The sequence below is a fragment of the Somniosus microcephalus genome, chromosome 1 (genome assembly GCF_052327205.1).
Source record: "Somniosus microcephalus isolate GS21.2 chromosome 1, FLI_Smic_1.0, whole genome shotgun sequence".
Lineage (NCBI taxonomy): Eukaryota > Metazoa > Chordata > Chondrichthyes > Squaliformes > Somniosidae > Somniosus > Somniosus microcephalus.
This window is the reverse complement of record NC_140987.1, coordinates 51626091-51650418: the sequence shown is the minus strand read 5'-3', so window position 1 is coordinate 51650418 and position 24328 is coordinate 51626091. Positions and strand designations below refer to the sequence as shown.

At 47.1% G+C, this 24328-nt stretch overlaps 1 protein-coding gene across 2 annotated transcripts in view; it reads right to left on the bottom strand.

Annotated features, from left to right (window-relative positions):
• Positions 1-15706, bottom strand: part of LOC147124066 (cadherin-related family member 2-like) — a 189510-nt gene extending 173804 nt beyond the window's left edge. Inside the window, exons 1-3 of one of the 2 annotated variants that reach the window (XM_085980586.1) lie at positions 15447-15706; positions 14921-15070; positions 5488-5577 (exon numbers count right to left, since the gene is read on the bottom strand). In XM_085980586.1, the coding sequence (XP_085836712.1) occupies positions 5488-5577; positions 14921-14984 (154 nt within the window). In that variant the 5' untranslated portion in view covers positions 14985-15070; positions 15447-15706. The remainder of the gene's footprint in view (positions 1-5487; positions 5578-14920; positions 15071-15446) is intronic. The other variant, XM_085980646.1, reaches the window with a different exon arrangement.
• Between the last annotated feature and the right edge of the window lie 8622 nt (positions 15707-24328).

Below are 24328 nucleotides of genomic sequence, written 5' to 3'. Positions count from 1 at the left end.
TAATAGTGATATCAGTAAAACTATTCCAAGTGTAGAATGTTAAGAGAGTGAGAAAGGTAATGCTGCAAAATGCTGTATAAAGTAGGTTGAATTTTCCTCTCATTGATGGATTAGTAGTGAGGCGGGACTTCCGATGGTCCACATGACTCTTCCACTAACCTGGTGATATTTCCTTCCAGGGCCCTAATTACACACTTAGGAGCAGTAATACTATTTCTCTTTTGGTTACTGCTGCTAGGAGGGAGGGAAATAAATTGCCTTAAATAATAAATAATAAATTGCTGCAACTAGGTCAAGGGGGACTTGACGTTTTTGGATGACAGGAAGTGCAAGAGCAAGATGTCTGATGCAGCAGCAGCCTTCGGGGGTGGCGGGGCCGGGGGGGGGGGGGGCGGGGGAGGTGAGGACATAGGAATGTAGGAACAGGAGTAGGCCATTCAGCCCCTTGAGCCTGTTCCACCATTCAACATCTGTTTATGTCCCATTGCAACTTCTGCACCCATCTACACAGCTTACTGTGCCTCCTAACTTAGTGCCATCTGCAAACTTGGATAAACAATGCTCTATTCCTTCACCTAATCATATGCTGAAAAGTTGAGGCCACAGGACAGATCCTTGAGGAACAACACTTGTCACATCCTGCCAATCAGAGTGTGTACACATTGGCCTAGAAATTCAGTTGGGCGCCGTTTGGGGCGCCAAGCTCGCCTGGGCGCCGGAATTACCGCTGCGAGCGGAGCCACTTGCGCCATCCCGGTATTCAGTTTCTGCGCCCCAAATGGAAGCGGGCCGCTACTCGAGGCTCCCCGCGCCCCGCTTGGGGCGCTCACCCTGAATATCGCCGCGCTAAGGGCCACAGCGCCACACGCTGCGGCACGGCACGCTGCGGTACTGCAGGCCTTCCTCCCACTGTTAAGGGGGGGGGGTGCCTGCAACAGCGCAATCCCCGCTCGCGAGTGCCGGCAAATGAGCCCGGCACCAAGGAGAAGTGCCGGGCTTTCGGGAAACAGCCGGCAATGCCGCGGGGGGGCGGGTTTAGGAGGCCGGGGACGGAGGTGCCGGCAGGCGGCCGCCCCGCACCTCCACCTTAACTTGCGCCACTACCGCCACAGGTAGGCCCTGTGAACCGGTCGCGATTTGCGACCGGCGTTAAAGAGGCGGGCGCGACCAAGTATGGTGATCGGGGCGGGAGCGGGGCGCTGCGCACACCGATGACATCATCGGTGGCAGCGCAGCGCTACAGGCTAACGCCGCCATTAGCGCCCCGCTAAATATCGTGGGAGGTGTGGCCAGTGGCGCTAAAGCCACTGAGTGCCCTCTTTGGGCGCTAACTGGTGGCGCAGCCCACTGAATTTCTAGGCCATTTTCTCTACTCTCTGTCTCCTACCTCCCAACCAATTATCAACCCATGTCAGATGGTTACCTCCAATTCCGTGCGCTTTTATTGTTGCTAATAACCTCTTGTGCAGAATCTTATTAAATGCCTTCTGGGCGTCTATATAGACAACATCCCCTATACACCATGTTAGTGACCTGCTCAAAATAATCAGCTAGGTTAGTCAGGCATCCCTGCCCTTCACAAATCCAGGCTGACGGATCAGTTCAAGCTTGTCCAAGTACACAGGCACTCCGTCCCTGGTGAGAGAAACAGCAGGAGGAAGAGCAGTCAATTCTCTAATCCACTGTGGAGGTGCTACCGGCTGAATTAAGGAATCAAAAGGATCAACTGTTGGGGACTGAGAAAAGGAAGCAGACAATGTAACCACCACCATTCCCAGAACAGCCACATAGTGCAGGAAGATGTTTAATGACCTCGCTAGGGTGGCCAAGGTAAGTGAAAGCACTGTGGTCAATCCAGGATGGCTTCACTTTGGGGCTAAAAGAGGGGAAAAATTGGGCTCAGTAATGCCTGTTTTTTGGGCACTAGGTGTGAAATCAAGTGATGGTGTGTCTTCATCATCACTGTCTTCTTGGTCTCCCTCCACTGCCTGGCCAGGTTGCAGTTCTTGGGTATCTGAAAGAAAAAAGGGACAAGGGTAAGGTTGTGGTGAGAGGACAGGGGAAAGTAAGAAGTGCGTGCTTATACCATCTGCAGCTTGTAAGTCAGAAGAGATTGTGGGATGAGGGGGAAGTGGGTTGTGAGAAGCAGGATTAGGTATGAGGATACCGTCATCTTCAATGGATTCAGCCCCGCCGCTGGCCACGGCCTCAGCAATGGCCCTTCTGATAATGGCCAGCACCATCTCCTCCATGGGGGGTTAGAAGATGCAGGCAGCCATGCCTGTCCCCCTCCGGTTAGTTCCTGCTGCCTCCGGTTGTACGCCAGCTTCTCCTGCAAGAGAGAGGGAAGTGTGTCAGTGAGCGTCGTGCAATATGTTTGGGTGATGTGGCTGTCATGGTTGAATAGCTGGCTGTGTGTGCAAGCGGTGAGATGTGGGTGTGAGGCTTGCAACAGTGTGTGGGGGAGGTGAAGCATATGAATTAGGTATGAATCCTGATCGATAGAGATTGTTGGTAGGTGAGTGATGGGGGTGTGGTGAATTGAAGCAGTGGCTAAGGCTGATGGTGCAGTTGGTAGGATATGGCATTTGAAGATGACCTTGACCACTTGTGTGAGGTCATTAAACTTCTTGCAACACTGCATCCAGATCCTTGGGGCTGCACTCCTGACATTAACCTATCTGTTCCCACTGCCTTCTCATCCTGTGTCTGGAGGGCCTCCTGCCCCCCTGAGAATATAGGACATCTCTCCTCCTTTCCACCTCCTCCACCACCAAGACCTCCAGTGCAGTGTAGGAAAACCTTGGTCCACGCTCTCTCCCATGATCAGCCATTGTTCTTTGTGGTACAGCAGCATTCCAAATAATGTCAGCACCTCCAGCAGTTACAATGAACCTTCCCTTTAAGAGGTGCAGGCTAGCTTTAAGTAGCGCCAGCAAGTACCGATATTGGGCTCCTTGCTGATGCGTGTAATCAATGAACAGCACGATTAGCGCTGGCTGCATACAGAAATCATGATAATGAGCAGGCAGCACAAAGATGGCGTGCTGCCTGCGTTACATTGAATGAGAGCGGGGTAATCGTGCATTGCGATTCCCCATGCCATTTTCGGGGGGCTATCCAACTTAGAGCATGCGTGTAGCAGGCTGACTGAAAGGAAAGAAATGCCTGTACTCTGCCCACAGCATGATGCCACATCAGCAATGCCATCTGCAAAACACTGAACCCACATAACAGCCCCTCGATATCATGTCAGCAAAGCCGCAGCTCCAACTTGGTGGCAGTCAAAGGCCAAGGTTTCCTTTCACTCACATAGTGTTGCATGTTTTCTCAGCCACTAAGAGGTTTTACACCTCAAACTTAATGATTCGGACGTGACTCCATATTGGCACGGTAGATGTTTTATTGGTATACAGCAGAAGTCAATACAGCCGCCAAAGACTAATATTAACTGACAGTAATTTACGGTTCCGAAGGATATTACCAAATTCGATCACTGGACATTGCAGTGTGCGATGTCTCCATTGTTTCTTTAATCCGGTCCGGCGGTTGTCTTACTCGCAGAGGAGACAGGCTGGTAACCGCCAACAGTCATGTCTCACCAGCAGTAAGAGCGATTTAACAAGGAAAAGGAATGCTCATAAAGTAATTTTATAATCATAAAGCTTAATTCATTGTATAATCTCACAAGAGCAAGGTTCTCAAATCTTAATACAGGTATACATTTCATAATCTCACACCACTCACTATGGCTCCTCAAACTGCTTGCATCCTCTCTACTCCTTTCACTCCGGGTGGATTGTAGGCTGAGCCATAGGGCTACACTGGTGACGGGTGGCAGCAAGCATTCTGCTGCCAGAGGTGTGCACTACAGGAATGTTGAATTGCAGAAAAATAACAGCAAGCAGCAAAGGAACCAACTATCAGGCACAAATTTCATTTTGGCAAGTCAAAGCAACAGGAAAAATGCAACTCTCCAAACTCAGGTAAATTAGCAACAGAAAATGCTGGAAAAACTCAGCAGGCCAGGCAACATCCGTGGAGAGAAAATAGAGTAAACGTGTCGGGTAAACCCTTTGTCAAGACTAAAGCACAGGAAATGAAATGGATTAAGAGGCCAGGCTGGGAGAGAACAAAAGAGAAATGAAGAGACATTAAGAGGTATTCAAAATGAGACGAGATGGTGATAGGACTAGTGGAGACAAAAGACAGCGTTAGATTAGGTGCGAAATGTGCTGGCAGAATGGGAGACAGCTGTCATGTGGGAGAGAGAAAAAAAAAGGGGGTGGGGGGGAAGGGCCTAAACAAAGGTATGGATAAAAAATATAAGTAAAAATGTAATAGGGGCCGAGGTTATGATCTGAAATTGTTGAACTCGATATTGAGTCCGGAAGGCTGTAAAGTGCCTAATCGGAAGATGAGGTGCTGTTCCTCGAGTTTACGGTGAGCTTCCGTGGAACAATGCAAGAGGCCGAGGACGGATGGGAATGGAACGGTGAATTAAAATGACAGGCAACCGGAAGCTCGGGGTCACCCTTACGGACTGAACGGAGGTGTTCCGCAAAGCGGCCACCCAATCTGCGTTTGGTCTCCTCAATGTAGAGGAGGCCACATCGTGAGCAACGAATACAGTATACTAAATTGCAAGAAGTACAAGTAAATCGCTGTTTCACCTGGAAGGGGTGTTTGGGGCCCTGGACAGTGGGAAGGGGGGAGGTATAAGGGCAGGTGTTACATCTCCTGCGCTTGCACGGGAAGGTGCCAGGCGAAGGGGAAGGGGTGCTGGGGGTGAGAGGAGTGGACTAGGGTGTCTCAGAGCGGTCCCTACGGAATGCTGAAAGGGGAGGGGAAAATGCATTTGGTGGTGAGATCACTTTGGAGGTGGCGGAAATGGCAGAGGATGATCCGTTGAATGTGGAGGCTGGTGGGGTGAAAGGTGAGGACAAGGGGAACCCTATCGTGGTTCCGGGAGGGAGGGGCAGGGGTGAGGGGTCAGGTAACTTAGCTTTAGCTCGTGGGAATTGTTCATGAAACAAACTGGAGGACTCCCCGTGCCCAGTTCGTACGGGCGCTCAGCGAAAGATGAGGCCTGCGGTTGCAGAGCGCAGGAAATTGACCATGGGACCCATTGTAATTCATTTGAATCACTTTCATGGGGCTAACGAGGCCAGCAGACTCATGGAGATCAGCCTAAAAAATTCTCCAAACTTCTCCTGCAGCATCGGCATTTGAGCACCAGATGCTCTTAGGCCCACCAGCTCAATGCCGCAGGTTTCACACACTGCCACTGAGGCACTGCTCTCCGAGCGCGACATCAGCCATTACAGCTTTATCAAATGGGTCAAAAATAACCTGTCAGGACAATCTTTCATTTGGTTTCAGTTTTGTTGCTCTGAATGAGACATCGAGGTTAAAATAAATAATATTGGAAAGAGAATATTTACAACATCGCTCATGTTTAAATTATATAGATTTATATTGGTTTACCTCTTGGTGCATTTTCAGTTACGTGTACAACGGTCATATTTGTCGTAAATGTTGGAGCCAGATTTTGTGACCAAATAAATGTAGACTTTTCTGTAAAATAGAAAAGCAATTAATATTTAAAACTAATTTATTCCACTTCGGCATACCACGAAGTTATCCCATGGACTGTGTTGAATGACTTCAGTTGAAGATTAATGTACTGTATGTGAGCCTTCTGAATGGCTAACTACCCACCTGACACTGTCAGGTTGCACATTTTTAAACATGGAAATAGTCTAAAGCTGAAGTGCTTGCACTATGCAAATCAATTCGCATTTTTTTTTACTCAGCAATTTATTCCCTTCCCAAGCATGTAGCTTTTTCCGAGTGGCAGGCAGTGACTACTGGGTACCGCAGGGATCGGTCCTTGGACTCCAGCTATTCACAATATATATTAATGATCTAGACAAGGGAACTAGATGTAATATCTCCAAATTTGCAGACGACACAAAGCTGGGTGGGCGTGTGTGCGGTGAGGAGGATGCCGAGAAACTCCAGGATGATTTGGACAGGTTGGGTGACTGGGCAGAAGCATGGCAGATGCAATATAACGTGGATAAATCTGAGGTTATCCACTCTGGTGGCAAAAACAGGAAGGCAGATTATTATCTGAATGGCAATAGATTGGGAGAAGGGGAAGTGCAACGAGACCTGGGCGTCCTTGTGCGCCAGTCGCTGAAGGTAAGCATGCAGGTGCAGCAGGCGATTAAGAAGGCAAATGGTATGTTGGCCTTCGTAGCGAGAGGGTTTGAGTACAGGAACAAGGATGTCTTGCTGCAGTTGTACAGGGCCTTGGTGAGACCACACCTTGAGTATTGTGTGCAGTTTTGGTCGCCTTATCTGAGGAAGGACGTTCTTGCCATGGAAGGAGTTCAGCGAAGATTCACCAGGCTGATACCTGGGATGGCAGGAATGATGTATGAGGAGAGATTGGGTCAATTTGGCTTGTACTCGCTGGAGTTTAGAAGAATGAGAGGGGATCTCATTGAAACGTATAAAATTCTGACAGGACTGGACAGACTAGATGCAGGAAGGATGTTCCCGATGGTCGGGGAGTCCAGAACCAGGGGTCACAGTCTAAGGATAAGGGGTAGGCCATTTATGACAGAAATGAGGAGGAATTTCTTCACCCAGAGAGTGGTGAACCTGTGGAATTCTCTACCACAGAAGGCAGTAGAGGCCAATTCATTAAATATATTCAAGAAGGAGTTGGATATATTTCTTAAGGCTAAAGGGATCAAGGGGTATGGGGAGAAAGCAGGGACCGGGGACTGAATTTGGATGATCAGCCATGATCGCATTGAATGGCAAAGCAGGATCGAGGGGCCGAATGGCCTACTCCTGCTCCTATCTTCTATGTTTCTATGTTTCTATGCTTGGGAGGAACAGGTGACTTTGGGTCTATGATTCACAGACCCATGTCTGGGTCTGTTGTAGACTCATTGATAGAGACGGATTGCCATGATTCGTCAACAAGTCCATCATCATTGTAATATTTAAAATAGTAGGAGGCAAACTAGACGGACAATGATCTTGTTTCATCTAGCAATTCCTAATTTCCTTTCCCCTCGCCTGCCTGAAGGTGTTGACTCCTTGCTGGGGTACAGCTATACATTGCCAGGCTCCCACTTGCACCCCACTCAAATAACTATTATTCATGTTGTTCTTTTCCACTACTGAGGCAAAGAGCCCAAACCTGTCCTCAATTGATATCAAATCACATGCACTTCAATCAGGGTTGCTGTTTAGCCCAGGAGCGGGAGCTTAGTTGATTTTCTCTTCCCAAATATAGTAATCTGGGCTGTTATGATTAAGGTTATCCACCAGATGGTGCTGTAGCCAATGCTGCTGCTAAGGTCAGGGGTTTGCTTCCTGTTAAGGTCAGCTAAGGTGGAATGCCAGGATGCAGGCCTGTTTAGTTTGCTACACAGTTGTTAATAAAGTACTTGTGCTAATTCTAAGATATCGCCTCTGAGTTCTTGTTCCACTACATGGATTTATCACACCAAACCAAGGTGAATTAAGCACCAATTGAAATGCCCCTACTGTGCCTCAGCTGAGATCAGCTAACAGCAAACGTGGAACCTTACTGTTCTGTATGGCTTGGTTACTCGCTGAGCAAGCTGAGAATACTATACGTTCTTCAACAATGGACTTGTTTTCCTCATCCCCCACGTGATTTAACACCTGGAATTTCCTCTGCTGCACTGCCCAAAACCAGGTAGTATAGTTAGGAAAAATCAGAAAAGGAGACCTAACCCCTCAGCTCCTCCCAAATTTTCCTCCCTCTGCCCCAGCATTGAAGGCTGTCAGCCATCTCTCCACTGTCCCACTGCAAGTAAATGTCAGAGGGAGGCAGTACCCAGTTACCTGGCCAATTTTCCTGCCGCTGGCATCACCAAACCCAGGGACCACCAGGAAAGGGTTAGCTGGCACAGTGGTGAAACATAGAAACATAGAAGATAGGAGCAGGAGTAGGCCATTCGGCCCCTCGAGCCTGTTCCGCCATTTAATGAGATCATGGCTGATCATCCAAATTCAGTACCCTGTCCCTGCCTTCTCCCCATATCCCTTGATCCCTTTAGCCTTAAGAAATATATCTAACGCCTTTTTGAATATATTTAATAAGTTGGCCTCAACTGCCTTCTGTGGTAGAGAATTCCACAGGTTCACCACTCTCCAGGTGAAGAAATTCCTCCTCATCTCTGTCGTAAATGGCTTACCCCTTATCCCAAGACTGTGATCCCTGGTTCTGGACTCCCCCGCCATCGGGAATATCCTTCCTGCATCTAGTCTGTCTAGTTCTGTTAGAATTTTATAAGTTTCAATGAGATCCCCTCTCATTCTTCTAAACTCTAGCGATTATAAGCCTAATCGACTCAATCTCTCTTCATACGTCATTCCTGCCATCCCAGGTATCAGTCTGGTGAATCTTCGCTGCACTCCCTCCATGGCAAGAACATCCTTCCTCAGATAAGGCGACCAAAACTGCACACAATACTGAAGGTGTGGTCTCACCAAAGCCCTGTACAACTGCAGCAAGACATCCTTGCTCCTGTACTCGAATCCTCTCGCTATTAAGGCCAACATACCATTTGCCTTCTTAACCGCCTGCTGCACCTGCATGCTTACCTTCAGCGACTGGTGCACAAGGACACCCAGGTCTCGTTGCACTTCCCCTTTTCGCATTCTATTGCCGTTCAGATAATAATCTGTCTTCCTGTGTTTACCACCAAAGTGGATAACCTCGCATTTATCCATTATAGTGCATCTGCCCAATCACCCAACCTGTCCAAATCATACTGGAGTTTCTCGGCATCCTCCTCACTGTAGTGTCCGCGTATCAATAACACACGGACTGCAGGAGAACGGTAATAACAGGTGTTTACTGAACAGAGGGTATGCTGGAACTGAAAGTAGAGAAGCCTGCTACGGCTTTATATACAGGTGTGGTAACTGCCGGTACTACAGTATAAAAGCAGTTCTCTCTTAAAAGGTACATACACAACAATTCCTCCCTTTTTAGATAAACAGTACATAACATTCATTTAACAATTAAATAACTAATTACAATTACAATTTTCTCTGTACTATATACATCAACTGAAGTAATCATTTATAAATTCAGTCTTTGAGGAGGCTTCCTGATCCTGTCTGGATAGCGTCTTTCTCGAGTATCCTGTTCTTGCGGCGGAGTCGATTCTGGCTCATTGTCATTGGTTGGTTCGTCAGCTTCCAATACCACTGATTCTGAGGTAGACGCAATCTGTACTTCGGGTTCATCACCAGGTGCACATGCTCGTGGAATGGGTTTGACTTGTTCCTGTGACTCTAGAATCTGGTCAGCATGGCGTCTCACGATGCTCTCTCCAACGTCCACTGTGTACATTAGTGGTCCCTGCTGTGTGCATATCGTTCCTGGCTGCCATTTTTCTGTTCGGTAGTCGCGGGCCAAGATTGGTTGCCCTATCTTGAAGCTCCTGGTTGGCTTCTCATTGATGTGCTGGAATTGCTTATCCTCAACATCTCGTCTTATGTTTGGTTTGAGCAAATCCAGGCGACATCTTAGCCTTCGGTTGAAGAACATTATGGCTGGAGCTTGGTTGGTGACTGCATGTGTCGCATTCCGGTAAGCAAACAAGAAATTATCCACCTTGTGTTGTAGTGGTATGTTGTCGTTATACATCACCTTTATTGCTTTTTTAAAGGTCTGAACAAACCTCTCAGCCAATCCATTTGTGGCTGGATGATATGGGGCAGATGTGTAATGTTTTACCCCATTATTCCTCAAAAACCTCCGGAAATCCTCGGACACAAACTGCGGTCCATTGTCGGAGCAAATCTGTTCTGGCAAGCCATTCCTGGCGCAGATGGTCCGTAGGACTGCAATAGTTTTCTCCGTGGTGGTGGAGGACATTTTGATGACCTCTGGCCATTTCGAATGTGCATCCACGGCGATTAAAAACATTGAGTCCATAAATGGATCAGCAAAATCAATGTGTACCCGTTGCCATGGAGATGAGGGCCACTCCCATGGGTGTAGCGGGGCCTGTGGTGGAGCGTTTTGGACTTTCTGGCATCCTGTGCATCTCTTGGTCATATCCTCAATTTCTCTATCGATTCCCGGCCACCACACAAACGCCCTGGCTAGGCTCTTCATTTTTACCCCTCCCAGATGACCCTCATGAAGCTCATTGAGCACTCTATCTCTCAACTTGGGTGGAATTACCACTCGGGATCCACACATCAAGGTCCCCCGGCACACTGACAGCTGTTGCCAGCATTCTCGCCAAGGAGAGAACAGTGAGTCGCCATGTGCTGGCCATCCCTTCACCATCAAATCATAGACCAGAGTGTGTGTCGGGTCATTTCGGGTTTCCTTCTCTGTACCTGAGTTTGTAACAGGTAGACATTCGACTATGGTCGAATGGAATATCTCAACAGGGTCCACTGCAGGTGCTTCCTCCACCATAGGCAACGGCAGGCGCGACAGCCCATCAGCGTTGCCATGCTGTTTCGTACCCTTGTACTCTATGTCGTATTGATGTGCCCCTAGAAAAAGGGACCATCTTTGCAGCCGTTGTGCCGTCATCACCGGAACGCCCTTCTTTGGGTTAAAAATGGAGACCAGGGGCTGGTGATCAGTCAGTAGGGTGAATTTCTGCCCGTGCAGATAGTGATTGAACTTCTTCACCCCCCACACCAGGCTGAGGGCATCCCTGTCAATCTGGGCGTAGTTACGCTCGGCTGAGGTTAACGAGCGCGACGCAAAGGCTATTGGCCTCTCTGAACCGTCAAGGAATTTGTGTGACAGCACCGCTCCAATGCCGTAGGGAGACGCATCACATGCCAACCGAATCGGTAGTGTTGGATTGTAGTGGGCCAATACTTCTTTTGAAGTGATTAGGCATTTACATTTCTGAAAGGCACGCTTACACTCATCACTCCATTTTCATGCTACTCCAGTTTGCAGCAGGGCATTCAGCGGGTGCAGAATTGTAGACAAATTTGGCAAGAACTTATGGTAGTAGTTCACCAACCTGAGGAACGACCTCAGTTGTGACACATTTTCCGGTGCTGGAGCCTTGACTACTGCCTCAATCTTGTCTGGGGACTTATGTAACCCCTCGTCATCAATCACGTGGCCACAATACGAGATTTGTTTCCTGAAAAACTCGCATTTGGGGCGGTTGGCTCGTAGCCCATGTTCTTGTAATCTAGTGAGCACCTGCTCCAGGTTGGCAAGGTGTTCACTGTCATTTCCGCCCGTAACCAGGATGTCATCCAAATAACACTGGGTCCCCGAGATCCCTTGCAGGACTTGTTCCATCGCTCTCTGCCAAATAGCCGGAGCTGATGCTACCCCGAATACCAGTCGGTTGTACTCGTAAAGACCTTTGTGAGTGTTTATCGTGAGGTATTTTCTAGATGCTTCTTCTACCTCCATTTGTAGATACGCTTGGGCCAGATCAATCTTCGTAAAGCATTTCCCTCCAGATAGTGAGGCGAAAATATCTTCTATCCACAGAAGTGGATATTGTACTGTGTGCAGGACTGGGTTCACAGTTACCTTGAAGTCCCCACAGATGCGAGCCTTCTTCGGCTCCCCAGGCGTGCTGCTCAATGATTTCTTCATTACAGGAATGATGGGTGTGGCCCACTCGCTCCAGTCCACCTTGGACAGCACACCCGAACGCTCCAGACTCTCCAGCTCTGCTTCGACGGCTGGGCGGATCGCGTACGGTACCGGTCTGGCCTTAAAAAATTTTGGGTTTGCGTTTTCAATTTTTATCGTTGCCGTTACTCCTTTTAGAGTCCCAAGTCCTTGCTGGAACACATCTTTCGCGTCAGTTAGAATTTTTGACAGTCGTCCAGGTGTGACGTCGTCATCCTTTTTGTCAGCCACAGTTAGCGCCTGAATGGAATGCCAATCCAATTGTATTTTTCGGATCCATTCACGTCCCAATAATGGTGGTCCTCCATCTTGTAGTATATATAGATACAGTTTCTGTGTTTCCTTGCCGTTGTATTTAACGGGCACCCTTATTTTTCCTCTGGGGTAGACTTTTTGCCCCGTATATGTCTTCAATACAATGGACGTGTCCTTCAAGGGTATGTGTGAGAATAGCCGCTCATAGTCTCATCAATTTATGACTGTTAGGGCTGATCCTGTGTCCAATTCCATCTTTACTTGGGACCCTGCTATCATGAGGGTGACCCAAATGGTTCGGTGATCCTCCTTTGCGATCACGTTGTGTAACTTTAGACAACTTAGTCTCCTGCTCCCGGAGTCATTATCACTCTCCTGATCTTCTGAACTACTGTCTGTCATTTTTTTTTACTTTCTTGTACTTTTCCTTAGTAGTTCTTTTAGTGTTGGTTTTCTTTCCCGACCTGGAGACTCGTGCTATGTGCCCCACTTTTCCACATTGCCTGCATACTTTGTCCTTAAACCAGCAGTCCTTCTGGTCATGGGTTGTTCTGCCGCAGCGATAGCACTTTTCTGCTCCATATGCCATTTCGTTGGTGCTATATTCTTGCGGTTTCTGTTGTATTTCTGCAGCTCCCCGTGCTGCTGCTTCGTAGGATACTGCCACGCTGAAAGCCTTTTCTAGTGTAAGGTCCTTTTCCGAAAGTAGTCGTTTCTGGGTTCCTTCACTCTGGAGCCCGCAGACAAACTTATCCCTTAAGGTATCTGCCAGTCCTGCTCCGAACTGGCAGTGCTCCGATAACTTGCGTAGTTCCGTAAGATAGTCAGCATTACTCTCACCTTTGTGCTGGTTTCTTTTATGGAACTTGAATCTTTCTGCTATCAGCAGCGGTGTAGGGTTTAGATGTTCCTGTAAGATATTGACAATCTCTTCAAAGCTTTTCTCCATTGGTTTAGCTGGGGTAATTAAATTCCGCAATAGGCCGTACGTTCTCGCGCCCATCAAATTTAATAATACCGACGCCTTCTTTTCATTGGCCACCCCATTTGCCTTGCAGTACACTTCAATTCTTTCCACATACGTGGTCCAGTCTTCTATTTCGTTGGCGAAAGCAGTGATACTGCCACTCTTCGGCATCTTGGGTGGTTTAAAATGGCGCCTCCCGCGCTTTTCCTTCTTCCCCAATGGATTAAAATGGTGCCTCCCGCGCTTTTCCTTCTTCCCCTTGCTGCCAATGCTGCTCCTAGCGTTCTAAATAGTAATGGCGGCGCCCCGCGGCTTCGGCGCGTCTCTCTTTTGTTAGTTAAATTCCTTAGTTTTATTCTTCTTCTGTCCACTGCGCGTCTCTTTTCCTTCCCTTCTTTTTATTTTCTCTAACGCTGCCCGGCTCTTGAGCACCGACCGCGCCCTGTGCGCTCCACCCTCTCTCTCTCTCTTTTCCTTCCCGACGACGTTGCACGGCCCCCTTGCAGAGCCGCTCGATCGAGCTCAAGCCCGCCGCAGTCCGGAAGGGTCAGCGCACTACCTGCTACCAGCACGATTTGCTGGAACACCTTGACTGGGGAGCCAAGCCCAGCTCTCCACAGCTTCCCCTGTGATTCACTGAACTCCGATGGATCACTGGGCGGTTGCCCACGGTCGCGCCCGTTGCTCTGGCTTCGACCTCCAAGAAGCTTCTTTTCAGGGATGGATCCCCGTGAGGGGATGCAGTACTGCAGGTGAGTTCGAACCTGCTCGTCGCCACTGTAGTGTCCGCGTAGCAATAACACACGGACTGCAGAAGAACGGTAATAACAGGTGTTTACTGAACAGAGGGTATGCTGGAACTGAAAGTACAGAAGCCTGCTACGGCTTTATATACAGGTGTGGTCACTGCCAGTACTACAGTATAAAAGCAGTTCTCTCTTAAAGGTACATACACAACACTCACAGCACACACGCCCACCCAGCTTTGTGTCGTCTGCAAACTTGGAGATATTACATCTAGTTCCCTCGTCTAGATCATTAATATGCATTGTGAATAGCTGGGGTCCTAGCACCGATCCCTGCGGTACCCCACTAGTCACTGCCTGCCACTCGGAAAAAGACCCGTTTATTCCAACTCTTTGCTTTCTGTCTGCCAACCAGTTCTCTATTCAAGTCAGTACTTACCTCCTGAAAGAGCTAATGATGGCCCTTTTTGAAGGGAGAGGGCCCATTAGTGGTGGGCTCCCTCTTGATGGCGGCGATCTTGCTTGGAGCCTGACTTAGAGATAATGAGCTCCAACCCAGGAAAATGGGTCGGGGTTGCCGTAGTGTCGAGGCAGCTGGTGGAAATCACACCTCAACCCTCCTCTGGTGGAAGGAGGAAAATCCAGCCTTCTCTGTCTGCCTCTCAACTGACACAGGCAGCTGTGGCTCAATTGGTAGCACACTTGCCTCTGAATCAGAAGGTTGTGGGTTCAATTCCCACTCCAGGGACTTGAGCACATAAAGCTAGGCTGAGTGCTGAGGGAGTGCTGCACTGTCGGAGGTGCTGTCTTTTGGATGAGACATTAGTATCTGCTCTCTCAGGTGGATATAAAAGATCCCATGGCACTATTTCGAAGAAGAGCAGGGGAGGTATCCCCGGTGTCCTGGCCAATATTTTTCCCTCAACCAACATAACAAAAACAGATTATCTGGTCATTATCTCATTGCTGTTTGTGGGAGCTTGCTGTGTGCAAACTGGCTCCCGCGTTTCCCACATTACAACAGTGACTACACTTCAAAAGTACTTCATTAGCTGTAAAGCGCTTTGAGACATCCAGTGGTCGTGAAAGGCGCTATATAAATGCAAGTCTTTCTTTCATAATATACATCTATATAACAAAGTCACATCCACACACAACTTCTTATATGTGGGATATCACACTGAATTTGTGATTGATGGTTTAAGCAACTAATTGTTAGTATCATTGAGTCTGGAGGTGAAAATCACTTACCTGAAATAAGAATGATGCAGATTGCACATAAACATTGAAGAATTTTCATTTGCTCAGCCACCATTTCTGCAACTCCTTTGAAATGTATATAAAACGTGAATGCCTGTGAAGTATGACAGGCACAGTGTTCAATATTGATGTCAAATATACCTGCCAAATATGATATGAAAACACTAAGTTTTTTTTCCATTTGCGTTTTCCTCCACATTTCTTACTGTTGATAAACAAGAGTTATTAGCAGGGCAGCTTCTAGAGAAGCCACAAATACTCTGAACATGCCCAAAACTCTGAGGGATGAAGCAGTTATTTCCGTGAATATTAATACGGTATTCAAAAGCATGTATTTAAAACGAATGAAAAGAAAAACGTGTGTTTATAGGCTACATTATGAATCAACCCACTTTGAGCTGTAGTTCATTTGAAAAAATGTTGTCTGGATTCTTGGTTCCTGGTCCATTCATTCACATCAACTTTGTAAACCTGTATTTTCTCTCATTTAAGGTCAACACTACAGTTAAAACCTTACCTTTAGGTTAAACACTTAATTAGAAAGCAAGTAAATAGCATCCAAATTGCTGCGGCATTTCTGATCTCCCGTCATTTCTCCCTGGTCCGACAGCCCAATACCTGGAAAAACACTTTCACATTCTATTAAACTTCTTCAAACCTTTCTGTCCATATTATCCTGACTCAGCACGTTTCCCAGGGAATATTCTGTGCCGCTTATTACATAAATCAGCCAAGCAGCAACAACGTGCAGCACTGAGGCAGTCTGGAGTAACTTCTGGCAGCTAAACTCAACTTCGAATCGCCATAGCAACAGAAGCTCTTAGTACCCATTAAAACTAGGCTGAAACCAATTGGGAACTCCAGCACATCACAATCGATCTTCATCAAGAGGCAACACGAGGGCAGCCGGTCGTGTAAAATACAAAAGCAAATTATTCTCACAAAACATAGATTTAATACCAAGAAATATATGTTCCAGCCTAACAAATTAAAAGGTTTATTTAAAAAAATAATGGCACGGGACAGGGGTTCTTTTGGCAACAAAATAAGGGTACAAACATGACGGAATGCTAGCTATATAGTTTTGAAACTGGAACAAAAATGTGTATTTCCTGAGAGACGTCTTTCTTGAACCAAATAGGCAGCCATCTAAGGTCAAGTGATATTTTCCAGCTCCGTGATTGAATATGGTCCTTACATATTTCCATCTTAAATGATTTATTTACCATAGCAGTACTGTAATACCCGTGGAGCTGTCAGGATTTGAACAAAAATGATCTGTAATCGTCAGATAGTCCATTTATTTTTTGTCTCCAGTACTGATATCAAAGCAAGTGCCTGCTGTGTTACCAGATGTCTCTGATGGAAAAGATTAACGGATTCAAACATTTGCAGAGGAAATCAATCTGTTATTGGAAGAGGAATATAAATTCTCTTAAAAGATCAGGAGTGACATGTAGGCTAATGAGAATTGCTTCAAAAGGCACAGGAAATTGAAAAAAGTGGATGAGGGCAAAAGTAATTCAGGGATAACTGAAGTGAGGTTTGGGAGACACATACGTGGTGTATTTCCCAGCTAGCAGAATCAGGCAGGCAGGGTCGTGGAAATTCTTCTGTGCAAGGTCCCGTCCTATCTGCCCTGGAATCCCGCTGCGGGATTGCCCAGCCTGCCACACCATTGCTCTTAAATATTAGTATTTTTTAAAAATCAATTTTTATGGGATGTGGGCGTCGCTGGCAAGGCCAGCATTTATTGCCCATCCCTAATTGCCCTTGAGAAGGTGGTGGTGAGCCGCCATCTTGAACCGCTGCAGTCCGTGTGGTGAAGGTACTCCCACCGTGCTGTTAGGCAGGGAGTTCCAGGATTTTGACTCAGCGACGATGAAGGAACGGCGATATATTTTAAGTCAAGATGGTGTGTGACTTGGATGGGAACTTGGAGCTGGTGGTGTTTCCATGCGCCTGCTGCCTTCTAGGTGGAAGAGGTCACGGGTTTGGGAGGTGCTGCCGAAGAAGCCTTGGTGAGTTGCTGCAGTGCATCTTGTAGATGGTACACACTTTTCTTAGGCAGTCCCTCGGAATCGAGGATGACTTGCCTCCACATTAAAAACGAGTTCTCAGGTGACTGATTAGTCCAATGCGGGACCTACAGTCTCTGTCACAGGTGGGGCAGACAGTGGCTGAAGGGGCGGGTGGGTGGGGTGCTTGGGTTGACGTGCGCTCCTTGCGCTTGGCTTACCCGGCGAAGAGACTCGAGGTGTTCGGTGCCTTCTGGGATGCTTCTCCTCCACTTTGTGGGGTCTTGGGCCAGGGATTCCCAGGTGTCAGTGGGGATGTTGCACTTTTTCAAGGAGGCTTTGAGGGTGTCCTTGAAGCATTTCCTCTGCCCACCTGGGGCTCTCTTGCCGTGTCGGAGCTCCGAGTAGAGCGCTTGTTTTGGGAGTCTCGTATCGGGAATGCGGACAATGTGACCCGTCCATCGGAGCTGATCGAGTGTGGTCAGAGCTTCGATGCTGGGGATGTTGGCCTGACTGAGAACACTGACGTTGGTGCGCCTATCCTGCCAATGGATTTGCAGGATCTTGCAGAGGCAGCATTGGTGGTACCTCTGCAGTGCTTTGAGGTGCCTGCTGTACATGGTCCATGTCTCTGAGGCATACAGCAGGGCGGGTATCACTGCTGCTCTGTAGACCATGAGCTTAGTGCCGGGTTTGAGATCCTGGTCTTCAAACACTCTCTTCCTCAGGCGACCGAAGGCTGCACTGGCACACTGAAGGTGGTGTTGGACTTTGTCATCGACGTCTGCTTTTGTTGACAGTAGGCTCCCGAGGTATGGAAAGTGGTCCACGTTGTCCAAGGCCTTGTTGTGGATTTTGATAATCGGGGGGGCAGTACTGTGTGGCGGGGCAGGTTGGTAGAGGACCTTTGTCTTACGGATGTTTAGTGTAAGGCCCATGCTCTCGTACGCTTCGGTGAAGGTGCTGACGATGGTTTGGAGTTCGACCTCCGAGTGAGCGCAGACGCAAGCGTCGTTTGCATACTGTAATTCGACGACAGAGGATGGGACGATCTTGGATCTGGACTGGAGGCAACAGAGGTTGAACCGTTTCCCATTTGTTAGCTCCACTCCAGCGGGGAGCTTACTGAGGGTGAGATGGAGCATTGCAGCAAGGAAGTTCGAGAAGAGCGTTGGTGCGATGACACAGTCTTGCTTGACCCCGGTCCGTATGTGAATTGGGTCTGTGGTGGAACTGTTGGTCAGGATCACTGCAGCCATGGTGCACCGGTGGTGAAGGGAGTGAATGCTTAAGGTGGTGGATGGGGTGCCAATCAAGCAGGCTGCTTTGTCTTGGATGGTATCGAGCCTCTTGAGTGTTGTTGGAGCTGCACTCATCCAGGCAAGTGGAGAGTATTCCATCACACTCCTGACTTGTGTCTTGTAGATGGTGGAAAGGCTTTGGGGAGTCAGGAGGTGAGACACTCGCCGCAGCATACCCAGCCTCTGACCTGCTGTATCAAAGTGCTGACCATGTTGTTTATTAAATGTTGCAAGTAGTAGGCTACAATACAATGCCAGCACAATACTCCAGTACAAGATTAGCTTAGGTGATAGCACTCTTGCCTAAGAAGATTGTGGATTCCAGCCCCATTATTTATTTATTTATTTATTTATTATTCATTGATGGGATGTGGGTGTCGCTGGCTGGCTCGGCCTGCATTTAGTGCCCATCCCTAATTGCCCTCGAGAAGATGGTGGTGAGCCGCCTTCTTGAACCGCTGCAGTCCATATGGTGTAGGTACACCCACAATGCTGTTAGGAAGGGAGTTCCAGGATTTTGGCCCAGTGACAGTGAAGGAACGGCGATACAGGTCCAAGTCAGGATGGTGTGTGGCTTGGAGGGGAACTTGTAGGTGGTGATGTTCCCATGCGTCTGCTGCCCTTGTCCTTCTAAGTGGTAGAGGTCGCGGGTTTGGAAGGTGCTGTTGAAGGAGCTTTGGCGAGTTGCTGCAGTGCATCTTGTAGATGGTACACACTGCAGCCACAGTGCGCCGGTGGTGGAGGGAGTGAATGTTGAAGGTGGTGGATGGAGTGCCAATCAAGCGGGCTGCTTTATCCTGAATGGTATCGAGCTTCTTGAGTGTTGTTGGAGCTGCACTCATCCAGGCAAGTGGAGAGTATTCCATCACACTCCTGACTTGTGCCTTGTAGATGGTGGAAAGGCTTTGGGGAGTCAGGAGGTGAGACACTCGCTGCAGAATTCCCAGCCTCTGGCCTGCTCTTGTAGCCACAGTATTTATATGGCTGGTCCAGTTCAGTTTCTGATCAATGGTAACCCCCAAGATGTTGATAGGATAGGCTAGGATACGTGCTCAATACATGCTGTACTATTGAAGTGCTGTCTTTTGGATGAAATAAATGGGTATGATTGAATAGCCATCACAGAGACGTGGTTGCAATGTGACCAAGGCTGGGAACTGAATACTCAGCTGTACTTGACATTTCGGAAGGGTAGACAGAAAGGAAAAGATAGTGGGGTAGCTCTGTTAATAAAGGAAGAGATCAGTACAATAGTGAAAAATGATCTTAGTTCAGAAGTTCCAGATGTAAAATCAATTTGTAAAAAATAGTAAGGGAAAGAAGGCACTGGTGGGAGTAGTCTATAGGCCCTCTAACAGTAGCTACACTATAGGACAGAGTATAAATCAAGAAATAATGCAGGCTTGTAAGAAAGGTACTGCAATAACCATGGGCGATCTTAATCTTCATATAGATTGGACAAATCAAATTGGCAAAAGCAGCCTTGAGGACGAGTTCATAGAGTGTTTTCGGGACAGTTTCTTGGAACAATACGTTGTGGAACCGACCAGGGAACAGGCTATTTTAGATCTGGTAATGTGTAATGAAACAGGATTAATTAATGATCTCATAGTAAAGGATCCTCTAGCAAAGAGTGATCATAACATGATAGAATTCCACATTCAGTTTGAAGGTGAGAAACTTGGGTCTGAAACTAGAGTATTAAACTTAAATAAAGGCAATTAGAAATGTATGAGAAGAGAGTTGGCTAAAGTGGACTGGGAAAATAGATTAGAAGGTAAGATGGTAGAAAAGCAGTGGCAGACATTTAAAGAGATATTTCATGACTCTCAACAAAGATATATTTCAGTGAGAAAGACTCGAAGAGAAGGATGAACCAACCATGGCTAACCAAGGAAGTTAACGATGGTATCAAATTGAAAGAAAAGGCATACAATGTTCCAAAGATTAGTGGTAGGCCAGAAGATTGGGAACATTTTTAGAAACCAACAAAGGATGACTAAAAAAATAATAAAACGGGAGAAAATAGCTTGAGAGTAAACTAGCAAGAAATATAAAAACTGACAGTAAGAGCTCTACAAGTATACAAAAAGGAAGATAGTAGCTAAAGTAAATGTTGGTCCCTTAGAGGATGAGACTGGGGAAATAATAATGGGAAACAAGGAAATGGCAGAGGCATTGAACAAATATTTTGTATCTGTCATCACAGTAGAGGACACTAAAAAATCCCAGTAATAGAAGAAAATCAAGGGGCAAAAGGGAGGGAGGAACTTAAAACAATCACTATCACTAGAGAAAAAGTGCTTGGCAAACTTATGGGTCTAAAGGCTGACCAGTCCCCTAGACCTGATGGCCTATATCCTAGGGTCTTAAAAGGAGTGGCTACAGAGATAATGGATGCATTGGTTGTAATCTTCCAAAATTCCCTTGACTCTGGAAAAGTCCCAGTGGATTGGAAAACCACAAATGTAACGCCCTTATTCAAAAAAGGAGGGAGACAGAAAGCCAGAAACTATAGGCCAGTTAGCCTAACACCTGTCATTGGCAAAATGCTCGAATCCATTATTAAGGAAGTAGTAGCAGGGCATTTAGAAAATCATAATACAATCAATCAGAATCAGCTTGGTTTTATGAAAATTTTTGACAGATGATTTGTCAGCGTTTGACAGCTTTAAGAAGCTGTCAAACACTGCCAATCTCTGTTCTAAGGTGAGCCCTTGCACAGACTTACCAAAACCTCTTTCCTCAGCAGAAATCAGATGGCTGCTGCATCTGAGAATGCAAAGGGATATAGATAGGTTAAGTGAGTGGGCAAGAATTTGGCAGCTGGAGTATAATGTGGGAAAATGTAAAGTTATCTACTTTGGTAGGAAAAGAAAAATATTATTTAACTGAAGACTACAGAATGTGGCAGTACAGAAGGATTTGGGTGTCCTTGTACATGAAACACAAAAAGTTAACATGCAGGTGCAGCAAGTAATTAGGAAGGCAAATGGAATGTTGGCCTTTATTTCAAGGGGGAAGTCTTGTTACAACTGTACAGGCGCTGGTGAGACCACACCTAGTGTACTGTGTACAGTTTTGGTAACCTTATTTAAGGAGGGATATACTTACATTGGAGGCAGTTCAGAGAAGGTTCACTAGGTTGCTTCCTGGGATGGAAGGGTTGTCTTATGAGGAAAGGTTGAGCCTATACTCATTGGAATTTAAAAGAATGAGAGGTGATCTTATTGAAACATAAGATTCTGAGGGTGTTGGACAGGGTAGATGCTGAGAGGATGTTTCCCCTCATGGGGAATCTAGAACTATACAGCGTAGTCTCAGAATAAGGGGTCGCCCATTTAAGATGGAGATGAGGAGGAATTGCTTCTCTCAGAGGGTCGTGAATCTGTGGAATTCTTTACCCCAGAGAGCTGTGGAAGCAGAGTCATTGAATATGTTCAAGGCTGAGATAGACAGATTTTTGAAAAACTGGTGTCAAGGGAGCGGGTAGGAAAGTGGAGTTGAGGCCAAAATCAGATCAGCCATGATCTCATTAAATGGCGGAGCAGTCTCGAGGGGCCGAATGGTCTGCCCCTGCTCCTATTTCTTATGTTCTTATATTAAACTGGGGCCAGTTTGTCGGTTTAAAAGATGCCATCATACTCCCTCAACCCACCAAAAACAGACTATCTGGTCATTCATTCATTATTGATTTTGGGACCTTGTTATAAAATACTTTGTATGTGATAACAACAACTTGCATTTATATAGCTCACTTACTGTCCAAAAATGTCCCCAATTACCTTACAGAAACATGATAAGAAAAAAAATGTACGCCATGTGAAAGATATTACAGAAAGAAGGTGCAATGATATAGCGCCTTTCAAAACCTCAGCATGTCCCAAAGTTCTTCAGTCAACTAAGTGCTTTTGAAATGTAGTCTCAATTGCAATGTAGGGAAACAGCAGCCAATTTGCACACAGCAAGGTCTCACACCAATGAGATAATGACCAGATAATCTATTTTAATGATGCAGGTTGAGGAATAAATGTTAGCCAGGACACAAGGAGAACTCGCCCGCTCTTCTTTGAATAGTGGCATGGGATCCTTTACACCAACCTGAGAGGGGAGACGGAATCTGTTTAACTTCTCATCTGAAGGATGGTAACTCAAACAGTGCCGCACTCCCTCAGTACCGCACTGAAGTGTCAACCTGGATTATGTGCTTAAGTCTCTGACGTGGGACTTGAGCCCAAACCTTCTGATTCAGAGCCAAGAGTAATGCCCCTGGAGAGGGGAGACCAAAAGCATAGTCAAAGAGGTGGATTTTAAGGAGGGTCATAAAGGAGAGGGATCCAGAGGGGTTGAGGAAAAGAATTTCAGAACGTGGGGCCTATCTGCTGGAAGCACAACGATGGGGTGAAAGGAGGGGGAGAAGCACAAGTCGTCGGAGTCAGAGGGGGGAATTTTAACCTCCCAAAAACGGGTGGGTTGGGGGCGGGTGGGAGGTTAAAGAATTAAAAAACAGAATCCCGGCCCCAACCCGCCCACTTCTAGTGTTAACAGAAGCAGGATGGGGTGGGTAGCCAACCTGCTGCCAAGAAGCGGGTCGCCTATTTAAATATTATAATGAGGCTGGTGCGCCTCATGGTGACCTACCATTACAAATTTAACTCCGGATGACCAGGTTTCCCAGGCCTCGGGGGAACCCGCCAGCTAAAGGAAGGCTTTTACACTTACCTGCTGGATGCAGCGTCCCTGCCTCACCACCACCACCAGCCCCCACCCCACAAGGCCTCCGATCCCCCGTCCGGTCCCCGATTGCCTTCCCGCTCCAGCCCCTGACCACCAATGTTCCCTTTAAGCTGTGGGGCTGCACAGCGCTCTGCAGCTCCCGTGCAGCCGGCTCACCGGCTTTTAAATAGAAAAAAACGCGCATGCCTGGTATTTCGAATGGGCTGCGCAGCCCCTTAAAGGGGTCGTGCACCCCAAAAAAATTAAAGGGAGCAATGTTGCGCACCCGCCCCCACCCAAATCGTCCACTGGCTCTGACCACATCCCCAATCATCCTCCGACCTCGATTCAACGCCCCCCCCCCCCGCAATCCCTCCTTCCTTCCTCTGTGCAGCCTAGTGCCGCAGGCCTACCTGCCCGCAGCCAAACGCCAGCCAGGTGGGAAACAGAGCGCTGAAATGTTAATCAGGCCCTGCCGTTAAATTCGGCAGGGCTTGCTGGAAACCCTTTAACATGCAGTTACAGCAAATAATTAGGAAAGCAAATGCTATGTTGGCCTTTATTACAAGAGGATTTGAGTATAAGAGTAAAGACATCTTACTGCAATTATATATGGCCCTGGTGAGACCACACCTGGAGTATTTGTACAGTTTTGGTCTCCTTACCTAAGGAAGGATATACTTGCTATAGAGGGAGTGCAACGAAGGTTCACCAGCCTGGTTCCTGGGATGGGGGAATTGTCCTATGAGGAGAGATTGAGTAGACTCGGCCTATATTCTCTAGAGTTTAGAAGAATGAGAGGTGATCTCATTGAAATATACAAAATTCTTACAGGACTTGACAGGGTAGATGCAGGGCGGATGGTTCTCTTGGCTGGGGAGTCTAGAGCCGGGGGTCACAGTCTCAGAATAAGGGGTCGGCCATTTAGGATTGAGATGAGGAGAAATGTCTTCACTCAGAAGGTGGTGAATCTTTGGAATTCTCTACCCCAGAGGGCTGTGGAGGCTTAGTTGTTGAGTATATTCAAGACAGAGATCGATAAATTTTTGAATATTAAGGGAATCAAAGGATGTGAGGATAGTGTAGGAAAGTGAAGTTGAGGTAGATCAGCCATGATCTTATTAAATGGCAGAGCAGGCTTGAAGGGCCAAATGGCCTACTCCTGCTCCTATTTCTTATGTTCTTATAACATGGATCTTGCTTCAACCAATTGTAGTTGCCAGAAATTTAAGAATGTATCTAACTTGCTAAAATATTTTGCAATAGTGAACTATACCGTAATTTCCTTGTGAGTTGGAAGCTGGAAGTGTCTCCTATTTCAGTTGATTCATCTATTTTCTTTTTTTATTATCTGTCAAATCCTC